Source organism: Camelina sativa, chromosome 19, assembly GCF_030686135.1.
Source record: "Camelina sativa cultivar CO46 ecotype springtype chromosome 19, ASM3068613v1".
NCBI lineage: Eukaryota > Viridiplantae > Streptophyta > Magnoliopsida > Brassicales > Brassicaceae > Camelina > Camelina sativa.
In genome coordinates, this window is record NC_141898.1 from 26414858 (window position 1) to 26434725 (window position 19868).

Below are 19868 nucleotides of genomic sequence, written 5' to 3' on the forward strand. Positions count from 1 at the left end.
TGTCTCAAGTCCAAGTGTCAAACTAATGAATATTTTCATGATTGAAATCACTTTTAATAGAGAAGTTAATAGTTAGGCCATTTAGAGAACTGAAAAGAAGTATATATGTATACTCTTCAAAAACTAGTGTTCATTGTCGATAGCTCTTCTGACCCTTTTTACTCGTGAGCTCTTCTTTTCATCAAAATGCAAACTTCTTCCTCATACTTTAGCGAAGAGGAAAGACAAAAGAATAAATGTTTGTTCACCGATAAGCTTACTCTCAGAATTCAGAAGTAGCATGTGACGACTTGTTTAACTGTAGTCAAAACTTATAGAAGACAAGAAAGAATAATGTTCGGGTTTGTATATGAACCTAATGTTCCATCTATTCTCTTCACTAAGCCTCTGTAACTTCTATGTATTGATTCCTAGATTTCTGGATCTTGACATGTACAGTTCTCTAAGTTTACAACTCGGAAAGAGAGAACAACAACAAAAAGAACAGGGGAGATGCGTTATATCTTAGATGGCGATTTACATGTTAGGTCTCTCTCTGTCAAATTCTCAAAATTGTGTGTTTGCTTGTCAAAAAAGATACTCTGGCTGCTCCAAGCTTTTAACCTTTTGTGTGGTTTCCCTGATCCACAGATTCCTTGGTACTGCTTACCCTGCTTGAACTTGGGTACGATGTTGCTTGATTCTACAAGAATAAAAATAAGACCTTGTGATTTTTGTGAGCAGAGGAGAGGAAGTGTCATTTTTGGAACCAGATGATGGGAGGTAAAGTACCTGAAACGGAGGTGGTTGACTCGGGTGGACACCGCGGAACTGCTGATATGGATCCATGAAACCAGGATACTGAGGAGGCTGGCTCAATGTTGGATCACATTGCTGGTTCTGAACATATAGTCTTGATGGGTCAGAAGGATGAACAGGGTACTGCGGTGCTGGGAATACAGAGCCTCCTCCTATAGGGGTCTGTGTAGGCAAAGGTCTTTGAGCAGGCAACATATTGGGAAAAGGCATGAAGGAAGGAGGAGGAAGAGGCTGGTTCATACCCATCCCCATGGCCATGTATTGTTGCATACCCGGATACATCATTGGCATCATACCACATCCCATTGACATCATCTGCATTAATCTCAGTCATAAACTGGAGTTTCCATGGGAAGGTATGAATTTAAATTTTCATGGACTATTTAAAAGACTTAATAAGGCTTCATGAGTGCATATCTATCTATTGGTTCCTAAAATTTTGATAAAGAGGTAAAGAGAAAGACCTGTATCTGAAGCTGTAGAGATTTCATGTACTCAATAGCTTCATCCAGCATGGAAGCTTTGTCTGACTGAGAGAATCAAACAAGAGTTTCTCTAAATCAGCAACATATTAATCAATGTTTAAAAATAACTTGAAGAAGAGAAGAAAGTGAAAAGATTAGTAAAAAGACCTTGTTGCAGCGAGGAATGAGTTCTTGCAGAGCTTTCATCCTCTCGTTGATCCTATCTCTTCGTTTCTGTTACACCAAAGTCCTCAGATTCGTATCTTATGTGACAATAACTAAGAAGAGATTAGTCAGAAAAGGAAGAAAGAACTGACCCTTTCAGAGAGATTGTGAACTTCAGCAGCACGAGATCTCTTGGTTGATCCACGTCCTTGTTTAGTTTCCTGCACTTCCAAAGTTCAACCAATTTTTGAAAATGCGCCGAAATATATAGAGCCAGACTAAATTGCACCGAATCCTATCTGTGCACGATAGTTAAACTCGGTATCTTCGGTTTACCTCGTTCTCGTTGCGACACTCAGTCTCGCCAATGGCTTCTCTCTCTTGTCGTTTCCTCTCATCGACGATCGTCTTCTCCGGTCCGATTTCGCTCTTCGACATTATAGGAGTAGATATACCAGGAATCTCAATCGTCGTCGTCGCCACTGCTTTTCCCTTCCGATCAAGTCCGCCTCCAGCTACGGCGGAGCATTTTTCAGCACCATCCATCCGCCGCGTTAAACCAAATTCACTCGCCACCGCCGCCGACGGTATCGCGGCGGCAGCGCTAGTATTCACCTGCGTCGATTCCCTCACAACCGCCTTGGAAACCGACGGTTGTCCAGATTCACCTCTACCGTTGGTAAAATCGCCTCTCAGCCTCGAAAAATTCATAAAATTCCTCACCGGCGGCCTCGGCAACGACGGGTTCGGCGCCGTAACCGCTTGACTCGTCATCTGTCTCTCCACCACCGGCGATCTTGGTGCCGTAACCGCTTGACTCGTCATCTGTCTCTCCACCACCGGCGGTCTCGGTGCCGTAACCGCTTGACTCGTCATCTGTCTCTCCACCACCGGCGGTCTCGGTGTCGTAACCGCTAGACTAGTCATCTGTCTCTCCGCCGTCGTCGCCGCCACACACGGAGCACCGGGCGCGGCTGAAGAGAAGAGAAGATCTGAGCAGAAGTCGTCGGTATCGTCACGGAGAGGATAATGAAGCCATGAGGTCATTTCGTCTTCATGGATAAAAAGATTCTGATCTGACGGTTGCTGCTGCATAGGAGGAGGAGGAGGTTGAAGAAGCATCTTGGGTGGAGAAGAAGAAGGTTTCTTGTTATTGTTATGGTGATGAAGTCTCTGGTTATGAACAACAACTTGACCGTTGTGCCATAAAAGCTCCATAAGATGATCATTATCATCATCACCACCCCTATACAGTGAGTGAGTGTTGTTATCATCATCAAACAAATACTCTCTCTCTACTATTACTAGTAATTCAAAAAAAAACTCAGATCTTGAATATTTATTAGTAAAACAAGAAGAAGAACTTACATAGTAGTAGTAGTAGTAGTAGTAATGGATTTTCTAGGAAGATTCAAAGATGAGGAATTGACATAATCGTCATCTGTATCGAAGTCTGGGACGAAATGATGCATCTCTCTCTATCTTTGTTGAAGCTGCTACTAGCTAAAGTAGTAGTTCTATCTATTCTATTCTTCAAAAAAAAAAAAAAAGAGACAGTTTATCTTCTGCTTCTTCTGGTTTATATGTATATTCATATATAGTCACGACCAAAAACAAAGAGAAGACAGAAAGATCCAAAATAGTAGGAGTGTGACTAGTGGTACTCTGCCCAGAGAGATTACTAATCAGTGAAGAAACATATTATACCCAGATTATATCTAACCTAGAGAACTGAGTTGGATAGGCTTCAACTTGATTTATTATTATCAACTTTAATAGTAATATTTTTTTTCTGGGGGAGGGGGGATTCTATCTAACCTATCTATTAGGGGGGGGGGGGGGGGGGGGTGTCTGAATCTATTCTAAAAATTACGTGCTTTTTTTAGAATGTGATAAGCTTCTTTCTTCTCTCTACGGCTTTTTTTGTTTGTCTTTTTGTTATTATGTCTTTCACATTTGAGGTTGGTTTTTTGCCTCTTCGTGACTCTCTTAGTGTGCATCTCATTTACTACTCTGTGTATCAAACTAACTTTAACAGTCTATATATATACATATAAAAGTCTCTTTCTCTATAGTGGAAATATTTATTATGAGTGTGTGTTTGTGGATTGAAACTTGTGCAACCTTTGAATTTTGAACAATAAAAACAAATGTACGAGTGATGAGAACATTGTAGATGACAGTAATATCAAAAAAAATAATCAGCCTCTTTCTTCCTTCTTCATATAATGCATCATCCGTACGACAAATATATTGCATCATCAAAGTCGTAATGGATATTAATTTTCCGGCGACCGGTTTGATGATGTTAAAAAAAAAAAAAAAAGAGAGAGAGGATATGTACAGAGTTTTTGTTCCTCATTGAGATTTTTTATATTATCTTACTTTTCTCAAATTATTATAAGGTTATCATATAATTTTTAGAACATCTATAGAAGATGAACAAAATTTTACCACCATTTTGATATCTAATGAACTGAAATATTCGACCTAAGTTTTAAATTAGAGGGTAGTGTTTTATCTTAAGTGACTAAGTTAGTACTTTCTATATATAGTAGTCAAATTAGCGAATCAAGTGTTAATAGTTAATACTAGCTAGCAAAATTAAAAATACAAGCTATCTGTATATCAAGTGTTAATAGTTAATACTAGCTAGCAAAATTAAAAATACAAGCTATCTGTAAAAATCTTTTGAAGATCAGGTTCAGAGATAAACATGTATAGATAACTAAATCGAAGTTATGTTCTGTATATATATTTATCTCTTAATCTCTGTTGCTTTCTACTATTCATATTACATATATCAATGTAAACATATATATTATTTTTCTGCTAAACTGTTAATATCATTAATATAATGAAAGGTTTGGCTTTTACAAGAAGAGCCTTTGACATTTTGACTCCTTGGCAAAAAGAATAAAAACAAGGGAATCAAATTGGGGAAATCACTAGGAAGTGAGATCATGCTAATCACTAGTAAACATATATATTACCATTTTAATTTTGATAAAGAGCATTTTATCATTGATATATGGAATGATATGTAAATATAACTCCAAGTAGAGTAGAAAGAAAACAGATATGCACTCCTTGGCATTGGTGGGGACAATAATATTTAAGACAGAAGTTGGGTTCCTATTGGAAACCTCAATGATTTGTAATAAGAGACAGTGTAATAATTAATATGTTTATATATGTTGCTAAACAACCTTCTTTCATCATCTATCAAAACTTATTTAATTACTTTCATTATTCAAATATGCTAATGATATTCTGAAATTGTCATATCTGGTCTTCTAGACTCTACTATGCTCATGCAAAATATGTAGCTTTCTTCTATAACTAATTATGATCGAGGAGGATAAAGTTTAGGTCACTATATTGTCTACTTGATGATCTTTACCAGCTTTGGAATTAAAAAAGGTCTGTCTTCATTAGATTAGATTAATAAAATTAAATACGCCATCTTTCCTCATCAGATTAGTTAATTCCATTAGCTTTAAAATATTAAATTAGCGTGTTGGGTTTAAGGAAACGATAACCCATACCAATAAAACCTTAATCATTTGCATAAGACAATGTTTTTTTCAGGTAATCACAAGCTAATAATACTTACTTTATTAGATCGCACGTACCGTAACCTCAATATATTATTTTCTGCATTGCTAATTACCTACAAATAGTAATACTAAGTACTATATACGTCTGAGGTTTGGATAATTAAATAAATAATGATTATTGCATATAGTTTGTTTTTCCGTTGTCATGCAATATGCATATTCAAGTCGTTAGTACAAATGTACAAGTACAAACCAATAGGTTATAAGATGTATATATTTAAAAAAAAAAAATCATTGAAATTTCAACATGCAACAAAGTTTTCAATAACTGGTAGAAATGATTGACAACAAAAATTTACAAGTAGAAAAATGATGACAAAAATGGTTGACATACAAAAATGATGACGAAAAATGATGTTTGATGGCGACGTGTCTCTATTTTTTATCAATAAGAAATCAGAAATACAATAATACAATTTTTTTTAATACTATACGAATATAGTAATCGTATAAGATAAGGTGGACCTAAATATCATACTGAAATATTAATAAATGCATATATTTTGGATCTGACTTTATATAATATCTTTATTTAGGAAAATTGCAAACTATTTCGGCGGTGGTTGGGGAATCATTTGCCCACACCTTCTATTTCGTGCTACCATTTTTATTATTATCATTATTATTTTCTATCAACCATCCTAATTTATCTAGAGATTCCAATATCGGATTTAACAATATCAAGTATTAACTAGCCAAAAATGAAAAACTATTGTTAAAATTCTAAATTAAGCAATGATTTAAAGCATATAAAATGAAGAAATTTATGTGAAAAAAGAAGGAAAGATAAAAATGATTTTCCTTAGTTGTGAAATACTTTTGGAAATAAAATATTATAGGAATCGATGCATTGAAAAAGCATATCGATGGGGAAGACAAGCAGGCTCTCTGTCTCATCGTGCTATGTTCCTCCACGAGAGGGTAATAATTGGTGATCCCAATCCTAACGCAATAATTATTTCTCTTTTATGATTACATACTGTATGTATATTTTAGCCATAAATTATCTGACCATTGTAAACTAAATTATTTTAGGATAATTATAAATTCTTAAAAAAAAAAAAATTCTCCCAAACTGCACTATCCAAATCTTAGTTAAACTTCAAAAATACGACAGTTAATTTAGATGATGTTACTCAACAGTAAACTTTAGTAAATGCTCTAAAACATTTATCGAACCTTAAATCTGTGGTAGTTTTAGAACGTTATTAGAATAATTTTTTTGAAAAAATGTAATTTAATTTGCTCAAAAAAAAATATGTACATAAAAAAAATGGATAGAAATTACTGCAGCAATGAGTTAAAATGTGATTCGTGAGTGGAAACCAACAGATAAAAAGATCATCAAAATTTTACTTTAACATTTTACAATTTCTGATACTATCAAATTGGCTTTGTTTTAAATAAAATTTAATTTAAAAAATGTTATGTTAGAACTTGACTAATTTTTTTTGAAGTATCATCAAATTTCAGACCAATGTTAATTTACGGCCAGATGGGAGGTTTTAATCATAGATCTTTGTTTTGTTCACTAATAAAGGTATTGTAACAATCAGATGCAAAGTTTTATAAAATTTAGGAGATAATAAACCAATACAAAGCAAAATAAACCACACAACACCGTAACATTGGGAAAAAAAAACCAATTTGCAAAATTACACCCAAAAAAATGAAACACGCCCATATACAAAATAAACAATAATGAATAATGACCCCAAGACACAAGAGAAACCCTATGAACGTTGATTACAAGCAGCTCGTTAGGTGTCTGCGTCGATAGGGGCACCGTTTCTAGCCTGCGAGATCCGGTTTGCGTAGATGGTCACTAGACGAACCTGCGTGCTGTTTAGACCTTCCAAATACGGCAAAAATGCTTTCCCAAGCATTATATATATGTCTACCAGACAGAACACCACTGTCTGCAACAAACACATATCCCAAAAGAGCTCAGATAATTTTATACGATTTCGTAAGTCTCAAGTTACTGGTATGAGTTTAAAACTTATAAGTTTTTTTTTTCTCAATTCCTTTACCTTGCGGACATCTGCGCTATGGCTCCCAAATGCTTCAAAAACCGCAGGCAAAAAAGATGGCAATTGCTCCATTAATTCCTCTTGCGAGAGCCTACCCACAAGCTGTACACAAGAACCAATGAAACTGTTTCAGTGATGAGACCTGATGATTATATCTTTATCCGACTTGGTATTAGCAATCTGGGAAAACACACAATATACCGTAAAATTCAGAAATCTTACCTTCGTTAAACAATTTATGCAAGCGACGAGAGTTTTCTCATCTTCTGTCACCAATAATGGGACGATAACCTGAAGCAGAAATGTATTTCGCTTATAGACTAATCAACTAGAAGAAACAAAAGCATAAAACCAAATGAGGCCGTGAAAAGAGAGGAACTCTAAGTACATACAGTTAAACATCTGAAAGGATCGTATTGGGACAAGACCGTGGTCAGACATTGCTCAGCTTCACTAGAAACCTGAAAAGGTATTATCATATGAGATCTGGAGACCTATAGAAAGGGGTTTATCCACAAAAATAAGGTTTGAGAGTATAATCCTTACTTTTGGAACAGTGTCCTTTGATACATGAAGCAGCTTTTCAATTACTATTTCAACAGAATCTTCCATGGCATCTTTCTGAAATTAATAAGCAAGATATATACAAGTAAGAAAAGGTGTTTGTAATTTCACAAAGCCACCCTTAACGTGTTAGAGATGCTTGATTGATGAGGCTAAGTAAGGAACAAACCTGGCTTTTTAGCATTTCAGAAATCAGCGAAAGAGCAAGCTCTCTGATTGAAAAATCTTCGTCATCGAGCACTTCAAGAACAACCGTCAAAATTTGATTGAAGTACTGGGAATAGAAAAGTTGGAGGAATATCCATCATGATTAATAGGCAAGTGTACATGGCAAAAGCAACTACGAAGAATAGACTACTTCTGACTCAGAACAACAAAACGAACGAGAATCACTTACAAAAACCACAACTAGTGAATACATGGTTTGGCGTGCTAAGTTTTTACTTATAAGTTAAAGATCTATTCATCATTGTTAAATTTATCCCACCAACAGAGTTTACCAACACATTTTTCTTGTGTTGCCCAATCTTCTTGAGCCTTGTAAATTTCATAGACTTACAATCTTAACAGTAGAACTGTACTATATAAGATATAAATGTCACAACCAACTACTCCAACTAGTGGAACCAGGGTTCATTAGGTATACCTTGGTCCAAACTGATTCCTCGTTAGCTACAGAGGCTTCAATTAATTGCTGGAGTCCAGATTTCTTGCTCGAAGAAGGGCTTCCATCACTCCCATTGATCTGTGAAAGCACAATCATTAGATACGCTGTTTAGTACCAGAGGTAAAAGATAACGACATTTAGCAGATGTGACAATAGTTACTAACCAAATGTAGAATCTGAGGAATGCTAGGTCCAGATTCCAGCGTTGGGCTGACCTTAATAGATGCAAGCATGTACTGACCTAAATCTAATTCGCGAGAGACCTCATTTTCATGTCTTCCCTCCAAGGAATCAACGCTTGTCAGATTCAGACCATTTTTCTCCAAATGTGGTGGAGATAAATCATCCAAGTTTTCCATGTTGTCTGAGCTTCCATTAGGGCTCGTTCTTGATATCAAATTCTGTCCAGCTGAAGCAAATGTGTAATCTGAATCCTTGGGGTTCAACAGATCACTAGCAGAACTGATCCCAGTTCTGAGGTTCTGATACAGCTTTTCCTGGGTTCCACTGGAAACACTTTGACCAACACCACCAGTGATCATTGTTGGCTCCTGGGAAGAACTCCACTTCCTGCCACTATCACTATCAACTGAACCCCCAGAATACCGTCCAAGGAATATATTCTTCTTGGAGGCACCAGCATACCCTTCTTCAGACGATGTCCCAATGGCATCAGATGGATCATAAGACTTTATTCTCTGTTTATCTTTTTTACTCTGCATATAGTTTAATAGGTCCACCTCGATGCGGGGAGTATATTGTTTGAGTGATCTTCTCAGAGAGTTTTGCTCCTCAACCGACAAACTAAGAATGTAATTTAGCAGTCCCGCAGAATCATAATGATTGTAAACAGATATGATGCAAGTAATGGAGGCTTCTTTCAACTTGGTATTTTTGTCACGGGTTAATGGCGTCAACTTCGCCAGCCACAACTTCAAGATGCCACTATTACCCGAAATTTCAGGGTTACCAGCGTACCTGTTGAAGGAGTTGATGGCAAATTCAATGACAGCTAATTTAGCCTTTGGTGATCTCTGCTCATCCAGTGAACGAAGCAACGCAGGTAAAAGGGAATCCACACTGTAGGTTTTGCTGACAATTTCCAAGGTTGAGGAGCAGGGTTGTCTAACTACCTCTTTAGGATCGATTAGCCGTGAGAAGACATGGGGTAGGACTCTTTCCATGTAGCTCTCAAAAGGCTTTCGGCAAGATGGTATAAGATCCGCAAGTGTCGACAGTGCTGCTTGTGCGACCTTGTGGTGAGGATCATCTAAATGCCGGAGAAATAGTTTCATTACTTTCTCAAAACTTTGAATTACTTCTTGAGCCCCTTTTGGGCCTTGTTGCAGGAGAGTTTGGAGAAAATTAAAAGCTGCAACTCTAGCACACCAATCAGAACTTGAGTTTAGTCCGTCGTTAAGGGCCTCGTTCAAAGAAGCTGGACCATCAACATAATTTGACATATCACCAACTTGCAATTGGCTATCATCAAAACTCCTCCTCCTGCCAGCGGACATTCTTCCCCCAACATTCTTCCTCAAAAGTGGCCTCTGGAAATTGGGAACATGGCTAGCGTTTGATTCCCTGAAATTCAAATCTCTATATGCGGTATCCATCTGCTGTCGGTCAAAATGACCTGCCATAAACCGCCTCGCCTCTCTGGCATCGTTGTTTTCCTCAAAAGAACTTCTCTCATTTCTGTCTGAGACCCGTTTCGCTGTCAAGGATGAAAAGGTAGGATGAGACTCGGACAACAGATTGCCACGGTATGATGATCTTCCTGAGTCCTTTGAAGCTTGAATTTGGGTGATGATATCTGACAAACCAAGGCCACCATTGCGATTACTGCCTTTGTTGATGCTATGCGTTGATTCAGCAGTTGCGCTACTTGTGTAACTATTGGATGCTGGAACAGCAGCATGGAAAGGAGGATCACGAGACGATGGAGGGTCAACTCCTGCACTAGGGGAAAAAGAATACAATTTAGCTGCGCAAGGATATCTTAACTCATGTTAAAGGACGTTTCAAAAACAAATTATACTCTCGTAAGGAAAGAAACTCAATACCTAGATCCAAACTACTTGAACGAAGGGCTGCAGGATTTTGTCTATCAGATACATGCAGTCCTCGGAGCATACTTTCAATGGCACTGACCTTCTGCTTGCTTGATTGTAACACACTTTCCAGACTACGTTCAGAACCTTTACTGACATCCTTTGATTGCGAAAGGAGTAACCCAGAAGAAAGAGATCCTCCAGTTGATAAATTTGAGCTTCTATCCATAGCGACTATGGCTGATGTTCCATATCCAGGTAGATTTGATGGAGCACACGTCTGAGAAAATGAAGGCTGGGAATGTCTCTCACGGACAGATGGTGAGGCGTGTCTCCTATGAATTCCACCATCTTCTTCATTTATTAGCTGAGAACATATGGAATGCCTTATCAAGCCTCATTGATGCTAATAAGCAGACTATAGAGAGTTGAGAAGCTTTACCCTTTGTATGACAGGGTCAAAGGAGGAAAACAAACGACGAGAACGATCAGGCCACGTTTTTGCAAACATTCTGTAACACATTCTAGCAGTTGTTCGTACCTGTTATTCAATATATTTACAGCTTTCAATGGCACATGGGAAAGAGATAGATGGGCAGTACAACAACTACTACAAATCATTTGATACTGTTGATGCAGAACATACATCCCATTAAAGTTGCATTCAATCCTAAGCACTGCCTTACCAGAGAGATAAACAAGGAACAATAAACCTACTTCATAGCATCTGCCTCATAACCTATAGTCTTATGGAAAATAGTACCACAAACCTACCTCACTCATAGCATCTGCAACACAGCATCTAATCAGATCTTCATATAGATCAACGGATCGCTGAATTTCTGGAGCATCAGGCCAATGTTCGAGTGTTAACAATGCATATTCACAGCATCTGTATTAAAAGAATGAGATCAATTTACAGAACATCATAAGTTTTATTTTTGATACAGAACCTCGAGTTTACCTTGCTCGCAGAATTGCATTTCGGTCATGTTTCGCTGATTCAGCTATCCGAGGAAGTACACGGGCAGCTTTGCAGTTACGCAGCATCTGGAATAGCAAGAAACCATCTGTGTAAGCGCAAAACTTAGACAAGCAGGCCAGGTTCTAGAAACCAAAATAAGCAAGCTAATAATTTACCGTTTTTATGCAGTTATCAGCAGATTCTGCAATTACAAGTACAGTGATCACAACCAGCTTGAAAAGCACCTGATTACCATATATTACTATTAACAAGAATGTGTATGTGTTGAATGTTATGGCAGTAAACGAGAGGAGGTTAAGCTTACTGGAATAAACATCTCAGCGCATGCTTCAAAATCTCCCAGTAACTCTTTTGATAAGAGACACAAGAGATGACAGGCCTACGAACATGAGAAATAGCATATGAAGGAAAGGCAATGGCAAAAATGGTTATCAAAACTACATAAGATAGGATGCATTAATCGAATATACCGTTCACCCCTACTAGCAAAATGTATTTTCTGGCTAAAACGAATATAAGTTTTACAAAGATGAAGGGTGTTGGCATCGAAAAAGATTAATTTTCTATAAAAGTACTTAATGGAAATGGAATACCCCACCGAGTTGCCAACTTATCAATTTGTTTTACAAGGAAAAGAAGAATCACAATACATTCTAAATCCTAATAATGAGGATGTCAAATCGAAAATTTAACTAACCTGCTTGACAATGGTAGATCTCCGGTCAGCTAATTGAGTACTTAAGGGACCAACAAGTTGCTTCAGGAGACCTCGAAAGCAAGAGTAATCAGTCGCACCTTCAACAGAAAAAAGATTTCATGAGATGACATACAAGAAATTTCCCCTGCTGCTGGAGAATATATTATCATGGATACAATCAAAGCAAATGAAACTTAGTTTCAAAGATAGACAGAAAAAAAGTATAGACGTGGTACCTCCTGCAACAAGTCCTTCAACCCTCCGCATAGCTGAAATACGCATTGACCAGTCTTTCTCTGGGACGAGTGTTGCAGCAACTTTCTCAAATTCTCGTGTCAACTCCTTCTCTGAGTACACTTTGATGGGGTCAATGGGTTTTTCAGTGATGTCGGCATCTCCTGAAATGAAAAGATACAAAACCAGTCAGCCGAGATGGAAATATTGCAAGACCAAGTTTTAGACTTTAATACTTAAGAGAAACATTTTCACCCCCAAATAAAGAGTTTTCTCTCGTGGGAGCTTTTGCCCTGGGACTGCTCTTTTTGGGATTGACACTTGATGCCTTCACCTCACTAACAACATGGTGACCACTACGGGAATCTGTCGAACGCTGTTGTGGCTCAATACGTTCTAGTCTAGCATTAATGTCCTTCACCTGATAAAAAAAAAGAAAAAGAGTTGTAGCAAAGGGCACCCGAAGACATCATATTATTCTTAATCAAAGTAGACTAAGTTATGATGCAGATGAAAAATGCATTATGCATCCTCGTTCTGCATATGGATGAATCTTAATCTGAGATTTACCATATATGATGGAAGATGGTGGCGCTGAAGCTCTTCTCGAAATTGAGACCCACCCTGCATATACATCTCCTGAGAAAACAGAATATCAATATTAACATGACGAAATACTAAATCCTGAATTCTATGAATTCTCTAAAACAAAAATAGACAGATCTCCACAGAGGAAGTGAATTTTCTACTGAAACTGAACTCAAAATAGAAAGAGTTCACTAGTAACTATGTCAGTCACAAATAATAATAATGATAAAAGTCGAGGTACACAAAGGATGGTACAAAGCTCACCTCAATGCACAAAATTGCAGCTTCCCGAACAGCTTGATTAGGGTCATTTAACATCTGAAGTATCTGATAAAACAAACAAACACCCGCGATCAATTCAATATCGATACAAGAAAAGGCACTAAAGGCAAAAGTAGAGATATCAAAAAAAAAAGGGAGAGATAGAGAAACTCACCGGAGCAAGTATAACACGCTGAAGAGGAAGTTCGGTAGATGCAAAAAGACCAATAGCTGATGTAACAGTACGCGCAAACTCTTCCCTAACTCTCCAACTCTTATGCATCCAAGCATACGAACCCGCTCTTTCAACTATAATCGTCGGAGACGAAACCTAAGAAAAAGTAACAAAAAGAACTCAACCTTACACACTTCTAAGCAAACACAAAGCAATTCAAATTCCCTAAAAGTTTAGTAAAATCTATCAACACTCACCTCCATAAGAGTGGTTAACAAGCGCCTAGCAGCATCCCTAACGGGTTGCTTACTATCACCAAGGCGCTCGACAACAGCAGGAACAAGCGCATTCAAATGAAGCTTCAAATGCTCACCAGCGAGCACGGCGGCAGAAGCAAGCGCTTGTAGCGCACCTTGAGAGACTCTAAAATTACTATCCTTGAGGAGATCCAAACAACAATCGACAAGTGACGTCACTTCCGCAGGGCTCAAACTCTTCCTAGAAGCTTCGAGAAGTTGATGCAGCCGCTCCACAGCGGCCATGCGCTCCTTCGTGTCCTTGGCCCTCGCCATTTCTAAAGCTTCCTCCATATTACCTACCGACGATTCCGATCTGACTCTACTCCGTCCAGATCTGCTTTAATCTCCAATCAGAACTTCACAAATCGAATCGATTCAAGGATGAACAGAGAAAGAGAGAACCGTAGAGAGAGAGAGAGAGAGAGAGAGAGAGTGTTGTGTTGTGTTGTGTGTGTATCTCTGTAATGTGATTGAGAGTTTAGAGAGAGAAAAAAAGGGATTTAGAGGAGAAGTGTCGTTTAATTTTTAGTACTTAAGAGAAAAGAGTAAAGGCGACTGAGACTGTTAAAAAGACTAAACTCATTTTTTTTAAGAAGATAAACGAAACCATGTGGTTGGCTGGCAAATTTGAGAAATTACCCTTGCTTTTCTTAATAATTACTGTTACATGCCACTGTATTATGTTATGGTCTGAACTTTTAAGGCACTGGTCGCGATTCGGAACCGGTTTAATCCGGTTTAGGTTAGTGTGAAGAGAATTGAGTAATCACCGAATTTTATAAACTAATTCCTTTTTTTTTTTTGAGAATAATGAAGATGAATTCTGTAACTGTTAAATTACTTGAGGCATTAATTATCAAAATATAACAAATAATATAATTGTCGACCAATATATATATGAATAAATCTGGTTGGTACAATCAAACTACACCACATAATAACAAAATTATAAAGTGCATTTTAGTTTATTATGACTTTCACCGCAAAAAAAAACAACGAAAAGTTTCTCCAATCTATTTGATTAAAACTTAAAATAACATCCAAATCCAGACAAAACATAGGATAGAATGACTATACAATGGTTGGTAAGTTCGTTAGAGAAAATAAAAATAGAATACAAATAAATTGCTTCACATTCAATTTAGGGAATGTTTATAATTTCATTAATTAACTTTAAATCAAAAATAAATAAATCTGCATGTCTATCACCAACCTAACAAAAGCTGGAATAAATCCAAAATTATGTATAATCAAATTCTAGTCTTTGGAATTTTAAACAAGACTATCGTAAATAAGATATGTTATACTAATTATAGCTACCCATTGATTAATTATTCTGAAATCTGTTCCATTCAACTGTGATATAATTATCTAGTACGACCCGTCGGTTCACAGATTGATTAATTATAAAAACAAAATGGTTTGTTTAGATAGAAACTAAATACACATGGCTTATACCAGTCTCGTTAATTCGTATTAGTTTATAATCAAGTTCAAAATTTTTGTTTAAAGTTAGACTTCAGATTATAAATCACACACGTTGACATGCCAAATGTTATCATGTTCTTAAAGTTTTTGAGACAGCTGGTGCGGACCAAAGAGGGTGAAACGTAATTGACAAGTAATATAAACTTTCCCATCTTTTTCTATTTTAATTTTATCCTTGCTTCCAATGTATAATCTATTTATTTGTTTAGCACTTCCCAAAACCTATCATTTGCTTTGATGCTGATTATAATTAAAATTACTTTCCATCGGATTAGGCAATATATACGTACGATGATTAGTTAAGAAAATGAAGAATTACGACTCTCCTACTAACGTAAAGTTTAGGTGATCAAGTGATCACTTTTGGTAGCCAGACAAGACAAGTAATGTGACAATGCACTCACAGTTTCTAAGGATGGACTCAAATCTAAAAATCCAAAAGATGGTGGAGGGAAGAGAAACGCCACCATCGAGTATCGACCGTCGATGATTATTCTGATCCACGTACGTATGTTTCAAATGGATCATTCTAGTCTTCTGGAGACGCTTCCATCCCAGCAGTTCCGTTTGATATATGCTGGTGGTGTTATAATTCTAAAGATTTCCGAATGCACATCCACGATTCTGCTGACTATATCAAGGCGCTCCACATCATCACCAGCCCGATCCTTGCATGAGTCTGTGTCTGTGTACCTAATGTGGAAAATAGCATCATAGGCACCTAGACCTAGTCCCTTGTGAAAGGGCTCCAGGTCACGTGTGATTTCCGTAGCCACTTTGCGAATCTTCAGACCGGCCACACCGTGTTGGATATGGCGCATATTAGTTGTGGCAACCGCAAGTTCCAAATACAGATGGATCATCCACTCATTCTTAAGAACCTCTGATTTTATCACTAGCTATCTACTAGTTGGTTGGTAATCGATCATAATCTATAAAGAGTAATTAAACTCAAGAGTAGAGCTGTCAAAATGGGTGAGCTGTCCATGATCCGCCCATGTCCAATTCTTTATGGATTGGTCATGGACAAGCCCATATTTGGAGCGGGTCTAAATGGTCGTGGTCTGTTTTTACCTATGGACAAAATTGGACGGACAATATAGATATTGGGCTGTCCATAATACTTAAAAACCTAGGTCAAAATCGATTTGGGGAAATTTTCTCATTTTACAAAATATGTTATATGTTATCCAATGGACACCCATGGACAGCCCATAAAAATATGGTCATTAGTGGGCATGGGCGTTAAAAATACAAATGCATGTGTACGGCAAACGGATTCAGGAGTGAATCGTGGAAGCTTTTACCAAAATGAATCGAGAAACGAATCGTGGAAGCTTTTACCAAAAGGAAGCGAGTCAAACTCTTCTGCGGTGTTCTGTACGGACGAAGACGAAAGTGATGCTCTAGATCTCCGACAACAGATCTGAGCTCCTCTTGTCCTCCTTTTCTCATCTATTCAATGCTTTTCAAAGGATCTTTGCTAATTCGGCTTATATCTACAAGTTCTTCTCCTTCTACTTCTCCAAGTACAGCTTTTATCAGAGCCGCGTCTCTCTCCTCTCAATCCTTATGAAGCAGAAGAATCACTCTAGCATTATGCTAAGCCCTATGGATGTTTCTCTAGCAAAATGCTAAGTCATTTTCTTCATTTATTTGCCTTTGGTTCAAGGATTACCTCACCTCTCTGGTTATGGAAGGAACAAGACATGTTTGATGATAAGGACTGCACAAGTCCCCTAGGCTACTCTTACTTCCACCTTGTTTCCACCATGCTTTCTGGTGAGATCTTCCCTTACTCTGCTTTCTCCTTCTACCGGTTAGCCAATGCAAGTCTCAGTCTGAAAATTCTCAAATGGAGACTATCTCCGCCTATCTATCTCTGGTCCCTATCACTGCAACGGAGACCTCCTAACCTGAAGATAGAGTCGTGGCCTTTTCTCCTCCCCGATTTGTCTTCACCGGCCAGATCCTTCTCAATTTATGTCTCACTTGGTGTGAAGGAATGCCATCGACCTCGTCCCAACTGCTGGCCCATGCCTCTGCTGAAGCTAAACCTCGATCTGGTGAGCTCTTCACCGGTGGACATGCCATTTCGACTGTCAACGTTTTTAAGAAGGCCAGATCTAGTGAGCTCTTCACCGGTGGCGATGAAACCCGTGTTAACTCGGCTGATTTTGTCTCTCCCTTCTCATCAATCGAGCATCTGGAGCCAGTTGGTGAATCGAAGGGCTCCAACTCTAGATACACCCTCATGGAGTAACCTGAATTTCAAAGTGACGCTTCTATCGCTGAATTTCTCTAAATTATTTAGCGAACAGAATCTTGGTCATGGGTTGGCGATGAATTGTCTCCAATATTTTCAAGTTAATTCATTTTGGTGGACCTCTACTGCAAATTATTTGGCGTGGGATAATGATGTATTAAAGAGGATGAGTTCAAAGCCCAATACCATTGGCCAATTTGTAATAACTTCCTCACTATGTGAGAGATCATTTATACAATCTTCCTATAAGGAATGCTTACTCTTGCAATGTTACTTATTATATCATGGTCTCAGTGTGCCATTGCTAGAGCTTATAATCAATCGTTCCAAATTTAGTAGGGTGGGGTTTTATTCTCCCTATGGAACTAATAAATGAGAACAATTTCATGGAATTGCCAAGGGGCGGGAGCCAAACTGACTCGTCGCCGACTGCGTGAGATGTGTCGGATATACTCACCAGGCTTTTTATTTCTGTCGGAAACCAAAAACGACAAGTTTTATCTGCAAGAAGTGCAAGCGGATTTAGGTTTAGATAACCTTCAAACCGTTGAGCCTGAGGGCACTAGCGGCGGTTTAGCTTTATTGTATTCGAATGATTTTCCGGTAAAGTTTTTATTACTAGATGACCGGTTAATCGATATCGAAACAATTATTAATGGAAATCGGGTCTATATGTCATTTATTTATGGTGACCCTGTCCCTGGAAATCGTGATTATGTTTGGGAAAGACTAATGCGTATTGGAGTCTCGAGATCTGAGCCTTGGTTTATTATTGGAGATTTCAACGAAATAACAGGGAATCATGAAAAAAGAGGGGGTAAAAAAATATTAGAAGCCTCCTTTCTACCCTTTCGTGTTATGATTGATTCATGTGGGCTCATTGATTTCCCTTACCAAGGAAACCAATTTTAGTGGATTGGTCAACGGTCAAATGGTAAGATTCGGTGTCGCTTGGATAGAGCCATGGGAAATGAAGAGTGGCACAATATATTTTCCCACACTAATGTGGAGTACATGAAGATGTGGGGTTCGGACCATCGTCCCCTCCTTGCATCTATTCTTACACGTCCAAAAAAGTTTTTGAGAAGGTTTATGTTTGACAAGCGCTGGATAGACAAGCCAGGCCTCAAAGAGGCGGTGGTAGATGGATGGGGAGGGGACGACAATTCTGTTGAACGTTCCATCCTGAAAAAAATCCAAAATTGTAAAAGAGCAATCTCCATTTGGAAGAAAAATAATCAAACAAACTCAGAAAAGATGATTAAGGAACTTCAAGAAAAGATTGATGAGACATATGGAGATGATCAAGCATCGTCGGAAACTCTCCTCAACCTAAAATGGCAGCTCTGCGAAGCCTATAGGGAAGAGGAAGCTTATTGGCATCAAAAAAGCAGAGAACTTTGGCTTGCAGAAGGAGATCAAAATACAAGATTCTTCCACGCTTCCACAAAACAAAGGAGGGCAAGGAACAAGATCACTGGCATCCTTAATCAACTTGGAGTCTGGGTTGATACAGAAGAAGGAATAGAAAAAGTAGCTGTGGAGTATTTTGACAATCTCTTTTCATCCTCGAATGCGAGCGACCCTACCTCGGCCATTAAGGATGTACCTACACTGGTCACACCTGCTATGAACGAGCATCTCACTAAAGAAATCTCAGAAGAGGAAGTCAAACAAGCTTTGTTCTCCCTGAATCTGGGAAAAGCTCCATGACCGGATGGGATGACTGCTTTGTTCTTCCAAAAATTTTGGAAAACCATAAAAGACGATCTCACTAAGATGGTGAAGAACTTCTTTAGCTCTGGAATTTTTGATAGCAAGCTAAATGAAACAAATATATGTTTAATCCCGAAAGGAGAACGACCTCGTGAAATGTCAAAATTTCGCCCTATTAGCCTCTCTAATGTGAGCTATAAGGTGATCTCAAAAATTTTGAGTTTACGACTCAAGAAGTTTTTGCCGGAACTTATATCCGAGACCCAATCTGCCTTTGTAGCAGGAAGATTAATCACAGATAATATCCTCATTGCTCAAGAAAATTTCCATGCCCTCCGTTCCAACCAGGCCAACCGACAAAAATTTATGGCAATTAAGACAGACATGAGTAAAGCTTATGATAGGGTTGAATGGAATTTCCTAAGAGCTTTGATGGAAAAAATAGGGTTTGATCAAAAATGGGTGGGTTGGATAATGCAGTGCATTACATCCGTCTCCTACCGTATTTTGATCAATGGGGATCCCAAGGGACGGATTAGGCCAACACGAGGGATTCGTCAAGGTGACCCAATTTCCCCATATATATTCATACTTTGTACAGAGGCGCTAATCGCTCAGATTAAGACTGCCGAAAAAGAGGGAAAGATCCAGGGATTACGAATTTCAAACGCAAGCCCACGGGTTTCCCACTTACTTTTTGCAGACGACAGCTTATTCTTCTGCAAAGCCGATCCTCAGCAATGCAAGGAAATTATCGATATAATCCGCTTTTATGGCGAGGCGTCTGGACAAGA

General features: G+C 38.2%; 4 protein-coding genes across 6 annotated transcripts; 2 read left to right on the plus strand and 2 right to left on the minus strand.

Annotated features, from left to right (window-relative positions):
• Positions 1 to 342: 342 nt before the first annotated feature.
• Positions 343 to 3442, minus strand: LOC104766821 (transcription factor PIF1-like). Of its 3 annotated transcripts, none has more exons than XR_015591225.1 (8): positions 2796 to 3221; positions 1764 to 2673; positions 1580 to 1648; positions 1431 to 1496; positions 1263 to 1328; positions 1041 to 1113; positions 772 to 960; positions 343 to 682 (listed from the first exon to the last, which is right to left on the minus strand). XR_015591225.1 is itself a non-coding variant. In XM_087502293.1 (7 exons), exons 1-7 carry the CDS (start codon positions 2897 to 2899, stop codon positions 599 to 601), a joined length of 1641 nt encoding a protein of 546 aa, XP_087358419.1. In that variant the 5' UTR covers positions 2900 to 3442; the 3' UTR covers positions 343 to 598. The 3 variants fall into 3 exon arrangements, 1 of the variants encoding a protein (XP_087358419.1); XR_015591226.1 differs by having other exon boundaries at positions 1580 to 1653; XM_087502293.1 differs by having other exon boundaries at positions 772 to 1113; positions 2796 to 3442.
• Positions 3443 to 6590: 3148 nt separating this feature from the next.
• Positions 6591 to 14185, minus strand: LOC104766820 (CLIP-associated protein). The gene is made up of 21 exons (XM_087500770.1): positions 13563 to 14185; positions 13306 to 13461; positions 13134 to 13196; positions 12852 to 12920; positions 12537 to 12702; positions 12284 to 12445; positions 12048 to 12145; positions 11655 to 11729; positions 11506 to 11574; positions 11330 to 11415; positions 11140 to 11257; positions 10808 to 10906; positions 10378 to 10732; positions 8476 to 10268; positions 8291 to 8389; positions 7814 to 7918; positions 7627 to 7701; positions 7473 to 7541; positions 7303 to 7371; positions 7081 to 7182; positions 6591 to 6966 (listed from the first exon to the last, which is right to left on the minus strand). Exons 1-21 carry the CDS (start codon positions 13893 to 13895, stop codon positions 6808 to 6810), a joined length of 4320 nt encoding a protein of 1439 aa, XP_087356896.1. The 5' UTR covers positions 13896 to 14185; the 3' UTR covers positions 6591 to 6807.
• A 3545-nt stretch (positions 14186 to 17730) lies between these two features.
• LOC147921061 (uncharacterized) lies at positions 17731 to 18270 on the plus strand. The gene has a single exon (XM_087501358.1). It carries the CDS (start codon positions 17731 to 17733, stop codon positions 18268 to 18270), a length of 540 nt encoding a protein of 179 aa, XP_087357484.1.
• A 51-nt stretch (positions 18271 to 18321) lies between these two features.
• On the plus strand, positions 18322 to 18886 carry LOC147921062 (uncharacterized). Its single transcript, XM_087501359.1, has 2 exons — positions 18322 to 18819; positions 18875 to 18886. The coding sequence occupies exons 1-2, from the start codon at positions 18322 to 18324 to the stop codon at positions 18884 to 18886; spliced, it is 510 nt and encodes a 169-aa protein (XP_087357485.1).
• Positions 18887 to 19868: the final 982 nt, after the last annotated feature.

Excerpts from the sequence above, each read along its gene's own strand:
- LOC104766821 (XM_087502293.1), bottom strand. The coding sequence starts at position 2,899 with ATGCATCATTTCGTCCCAGACTTCGATACAGATGACGATTATGTCAAT. Across the intron at positions 2,674-2,795 it reads ACTACTACTACTACTACTAT|GGGTGGTGATGATGATAATG; the intron begins GTAAGTTCTTCT and ends CTCACTGTATAG. Across the intron at positions 1,649-1,763 it reads AGTGTCGCAACGAGAACGAG|GAAACTAAACAAGGACGTGG; the intron begins GTAAACCGAAGA and ends TTGGAAGTGCAG.
- LOC104766820 (XM_087500770.1), bottom strand. The coding sequence starts at position 13,895 with ATGGAGGAAGCTTTAGAAATGGCGAGGGCCAAGGACACGAAGGAGCGC. Across the intron at positions 11,416-11,505 it reads CTGATAACTGCATAAAAACG|ATGCTGCGTAACTGCAAAGC; the intron begins GTAAATTATTAG and ends TTGCTATTCCAG. Across the intron at positions 8,390-8,475 it reads TTCCTCAGATTCTACATTTG|ATCAATGGGAGTGATGGAAG; the intron begins GTTAGTAACTAT and ends GTGCTTTCACAG.
- LOC147921061 (XM_087501358.1), top strand. The coding sequence starts at position 17,731 with ATGAGAACAATTTCATGGAATTGCCAAGGGGCGGGAGCCAAACTGACT.
- LOC147921062 (XM_087501359.1), top strand. The coding sequence starts at position 18,322 with ATGGGAAATGAAGAGTGGCACAATATATTTTCCCACACTAATGTGGAG.